Source organism: Lathyrus oleraceus, chromosome 2 (genome assembly GCF_024323335.1).
Source record: "Lathyrus oleraceus cultivar Zhongwan6 chromosome 2, CAAS_Psat_ZW6_1.0, whole genome shotgun sequence".
NCBI lineage: Eukaryota > Viridiplantae > Streptophyta > Magnoliopsida > Fabales > Fabaceae > Lathyrus > Lathyrus oleraceus.
The window spans coordinates 165,669,110-165,674,811 of record NC_066580.1 but is presented as its reverse complement, the minus strand read 5'-3'; the positions used below and the strand labels follow the sequence as shown (position 1 = coordinate 165,674,811).

General features: G+C 37.0%; 1 protein-coding gene across 1 annotated transcript; it reads left to right on the top strand.

Annotated features, from left to right (window-relative positions):
• The first annotated feature begins 817 nt into the window (after positions 1–817).
• On the top strand, positions 818–1,549 carry LOC127122431 (uncharacterized). The gene has a single exon (XM_051052770.1). It carries the CDS (start codon positions 818–820, stop codon positions 1,547–1,549), a length of 732 nt encoding a protein of 243 aa, XP_050908727.1.
• Positions 1,550–5,702: the final 4,153 nt, after the last annotated feature.

Genomic DNA, 5,702 nt, shown 5'->3' with positions numbered 1-5,702 from the left:
ATCCCATGGATGCATCAGCTTCTGCATGCCCCACTCAAGGTAACAACTCTAATATCCCTTCTAGCTCTACTCATGCCACTAGTTCTAAGGAAGATATGCACCACAGTAATCGTGTCATAAGAAACCTAGTCACTAGAATCCTTAATGAAGGACATTCTGTGAAGGGAGTCTCTACTCCTCTGTCTAGAATGTACCCCTCTCCTGAGGTTGAACCTCATAGTGAGAAGGATGACGATTCCTCTAGATATGAGAAGGACATGGTTGCTGAAGGTTTATGCTCTCTAGGGAAAACTGTGTCTGGTAAAAAATCGGTGGCATCTACAACTGCCAATGCTTCACATTCTAAGAAGCATGATTCTGCAAACAAGGTGATTGAACTAGAAGATGATAGGTCTGATGATCAAGATGATAGCTTACTTCATCACTTAAAGCCTAGTGCGGCTAAGCGTATGAAGACTAGAAAAGGTAAATCTGTGGCTGAAATGATGTCAGGTAAAACAATTAAGAAGACTGCCAGTGTAGGTCCTTCCAAATCTTGGAGCAAAGTTGATGTGAAGAAAAGGAAGGTTAGAGAAGTTGCTGAGTCTGACGAAGATGTTGAGGAAGATGTCCCTGACATCTCCCCTGTGAAGAGGACAACTGTGAGGAAGTCCCCTGTGAAGGTTGTTGCTGTGCATTTGGATAATATCTCTTTCCATCTAATGGAGCTACCAAATGGAAGTTTGTGATTCAAAGAAGGGTGGCTGTAGAGAGAGATTTAGGAAAGGATGTTGTTGAAGTTAAAGAGGTCATAGACCTAATTAAGAATGTTGGGTTAATGAAGACTGTGGCTAGGTTATCTCGGTGCTATGAGGGATTGGTTAAGGAATTCATTGTCAACATTCCTGAAGATATTGCTGATGAAAACAACAAGGAATTTTGCAAAGTTTTTGTGAGAGGTAAGTGTATCACATTTTCTCCCACTGTCATTAACAAGTTTCTAGGAAGAGGTATAGAGGGTGCATGTGAATTGGAAGCTACATACAATGAGGTCTGTAGAGAAATTATAGCAAGGAAGGTGAAGGAATGGCCTAGTAAAAACCATCTTCCTTCTAGGAAGCTGACTGTTAAGTATGCCATATTGCATAAAATAGGATCTGCAAATTGGGTGCCTACCAACCACATTTCTGCAATTTCTAATACCCTTGGAATATTTATCTTTGTTGTTGGAACCAAACTCAAATTCGACTATGGTAGGTTTATGTCTGAACAAATTGTCAAGCATGCTTCTACCAATGCAGTAAAGCTGCCTATTGCCTTCCCCTCCATGATTTATGGGATTATCCTGAGTCAACACCCTGGGATTCTAAGTACTAATGACCTACCAAGTAGAAGAAAACCTGCTCTATCAGTACACTATAAATTGTTTGAAGGAAGTCATGTCGAAGATATTGTCATGACATCTGCTGTGAAAAAGCCAGCCTCAAAAGGTGGACTTATTGTTGAGCTGAAGGAAACGTCTAAAGAGTTCGGTGTAGGGATAAGGGTAGCAACAACCAGGAAAGAATAGTTGGAAGCCCTGATTGCAAGCTTGGAGCGAGCTGAAGGTGATAATATTGAACAGGCTAAGGAAGCTGAAGCCCAAACCTCTAGTGAGAGGTCTGTAACTAATGATGAGACAAGTGGAAATTCTGTTTCTGATGCTGATGAAGCTACAAGCTCAAGCTCATCTGATTAGCTCCTTTGAAGTTGGCCCCCATTCATGTGATGATGTATCTTAAAAATAAATTGTCTCTTATAAATAGGACCATATGTAATATAAATTTATAAAATATTTTATAAGTTTTCAATATTGTTTTGCTTCTGCATCACCAAATTTTAGATTTCTTCACCACAAACCAACAGAGTTAAAAGACTATAAATGAACTATTCATATTTTATATATATGGGTAATAATTAAAGTTACATAATCAAGCTCAATACTATTTATATTTACATTGTAATATGATATAATAGATGTAAAAAATTTCAATATTTTTCTCATTCTCCATCACCAAATTTTAGTTTTCTTCACCACTAAACAACAAAGTTAAAAGACTATAAATGAATGACTCATAAATTATATATATGGGTAGTAATTAAAATTAAATAATATATATGATATAATAGATGTAAAAAATTTCAATATGATATAATAAATGGTTTTATTTAGTCAAGAAGATAGAGTCTTCTTGATGAGCTCCACATGTCCCACTATGGATGTCTGAAATTTCTAAATAAGCCTTTGTTTCACTGAGGCATTTGAGTAGAACACTTTCAGGAGTTTTCTTAAACAATTTGTTCCCAATGATAACGTAACTTAAAGCTTGGTATTTGGTATTTCGATTTTTCATCCCCGTTGGGTTTTATAAGTACTATACAATTGGTTTTCGCATATTTTTCAAAATTTTCAAAATATTTCAAAATTTTCCGAGTTAGTCATCTCTCCAAAGCCTTTCTCCCCCACAATTTTTGTCGTTGACAATTTTGAAGGGGGGAGGCTAGTCGAAATCATTTTTTCTCTAACTTCAATTAACTCTTCTAGCTTCTCCTTGGATACTTTATAGCTTAAAGAAATTTGTGTCCAATAATTTTCCTGTTGATTTTTTATCCTAGGCACATGCCTGATATCAACTGAATCAAATCTTTGTAACAGAGAATTTTTCGTAATAAAGTACAACAAAAAATTTTGTTGAGGCACTTTTATTCCTTAGCCAATTGCTTCACTACTAGTTCTAAGTCGCCTTTAATTACAACACATTTTCCCCCCAAGTCGAGTAAGATCTTGAGGCCGACTACCAAAACCTCATATTCGGCCTCGTTTATAGAGTAATGAACTTCTATTTTGAATTTGAATTTTGTCAGAATCCCTTTTGGTTAGATGATCAAAATCCAAATCCGAGTTGGGTTTTTATGACTCGAACTATCGAAGTACAACCTAAATGGTTCCAAGTCTAAGTAATTTTTCCTTGTTTCAACATGTGATTGCTTATAAAGTCAGCAATAATTTTTCCTTTCATTGACTTTAAGGGTGCATATGTTAAGGAATACTCAATTAAGGCTAAATCTCACTTCCCAATTCGACTATGCAAAATGGGTTTTGAAATAATATGTTAAATGATGTAAAAATTTGAATAAATGTAAAAGTCAACGGGTTTTATATAATGTTTCAATTTTTACATGAGAAATATAGACACAAACAAAAATTCTCTATTACGATGCCATTATCATTTTCTTGGGCTAGCATGCTGCCAATAGTCGACTCAAATGCAGAGATATACAACTTAATTGATTTTCCTTTTGAAAGAGGTAATAGAATTTAAGGGTTTTCCAAGTAGGCTTTTATTTCGTCAGAAGATGCCAGATGATCAGACTCCCACCTAAATCCTTCCTCGTTCTTTTAACGTAATAGGGCGAGAAAGCCTTTGTTTTTCGACTTATGTTTGAAATGAACCTCCTAAGGAAATTGACAATTTCCAATAGCGTCTGAATTTGTTTCTTGGTCGAGGGGGCCTAGTCTCTAATATAGCTTTGGTCTTGTTCTGATTTATCGTTATCCCTTTTTTATGGACGAAAAAGCCTAGGAATATCCTGCATTAACAAACAAAGCATATTTCAATGGATTCATTTTCAACCCATATTTCCTCATCTTTCGAATGATTGTCGAATGTGGTCTAGGTGGCCATCTTTTGAAGAATATTTGTGCATAATGTCATCAATATAGACCTACATAAAGGTCTCAATGAACTCATGGAATATTAAATTAATTAGTCTCTAGTATGTTGCACTGACATTTTTTAATCTGAAGAGCATAACTACCCCTCGTAAGTTCCAAGGCCCAAGGGCATCTAAATGACGTCTTTGGTACCTCATATTTTACGATGAAGATTTGATTATACCAAGAATATTTGTCTAGCATGCTTAGGAATTTATAGCCTACTATTGAACCAATAAGCATCTTAATGACATGAACTATATTGGGTAGCCATCTGACATACCTGGAAGTTATGATGATTTTTATCCTTAGAAATATTTCAATCTCTTCTATAATCTTCGACGTGATCACTGGGGCGAATTTCCTAGGTAACTGCTTCACATGCATCTTCTCTAGATGAATTGGTAATTTTAATTCTACCAAATCTCAACTGAAGCCAGGCATCTCATTGTAGGCCCGTACAAAAAAATCCTTGTAGTCTTTTAGCAACTAGATTACATGGCCACTCAAGCTTGGATCGATGTTGGTGCTTATATAAGAAGGCCTTATGATTGATCCATCTCCTAGGTCGACTTCTTCTAGTGGATCTTGAGCCTGAATTATTTATGTCAAAGTCATTTGATCTTTCTCGAATCCCAAAAGCTCGTTGTCATATATGAAATTGAGTCTCTAGATTTCTGATCTTCCCAACGGGACATCAATAATGTTAATAATGTTGGCTTCCATAGCCATTTTCTGTTGTAACTCTGCCTCTTGAGTCGCATCTACTTGATTTCATCCACATAGGCCGTAATCCGAGTCTAAGCACTCGAATTAGACATAGTAGGCGTCATCATCACCCCATCCAGTTGGGGAAACATTTCCTTCCTCTGGTTGTCGTTCCCCCCACACTTTACACTTCCATATAAAGCCATGAGTCAGGTGAAGCCTAACAGAGTGAATGGAATTCTCTTAGGGTGTGTATCCGTGATCTGCTGGTGGGCATGATGCAATATTCTCCAGTTCTTATCGAATGTTTTCTTGGTAACATGGTTTACTTATTCCATGTAATAACTTTGATTGGCTTGTATGTTCTCGATTATGCCATATACCCTCCATATGAAGACCCTTTGGTGGAGATATGAAAGGATGGATCCAATCCCATGGATCAACTCTCTTCCAACTTTGACGGACGTCAAAGAGGAAAATATCCTCTCTTTTACTGGCCTTCTGGCCACTTCACCATTTGGTTTTTGTGCCTTACTACTGGTACTAGATCCTACAGCTTCTCGAGTCATTTTATTTTTTCTTTGATATCTCCTCCAATATGTCCTTTCATGTGGTTTTTACCCATGTCATTAGGATTATGGGAGTATCTATTAGACACTTGGGAGTTTTCTTGATATAACGAATCAGTGCCCAACTTTACCACCTTCTAATTTTGTTGGCTGGTTTTATTCTTGTTATGGAGATGAACCCACTCACTGACAGACACATTCGAAAAAAGGGGTATAATTCCTTCCTCTACCTCCCTATTGACATAAAGACATATTTTGTTTCCTATATGGGATACCTCTTTTGTTAAAGGCAAAATTTCGCCCTTTATTGGGCCCTGTTCGATGACTGGAGTTTGATGTTCCGAGGCCCTCAATTTCCTTCTTACCAAAAATGGAAATGCACCTTGGGTACAACATCACTTCAAAATCCATCAAGTTACATATGTTGAGGAAATCTATCAATTCCTCTTCACCATGTGGATATACCACATTAATTTCCTCAGAATATTTAGACTCGGTAGGAAACCTCCATGGTCACGTTGGAGCCTTCAGTAGCCTCAACAACCAAGCATTAAAATGGTTTAGCGTAATGCGGGTCCTTGATCTGAAGAGGCTCATAATCCATTTAAATTAAAGTCTTGGCTTTATCACCAAATTTCCGTCTTCCCTCTTTCAATGCTCCTTGTGCCAGATCCATGAAAAAGACATATTGG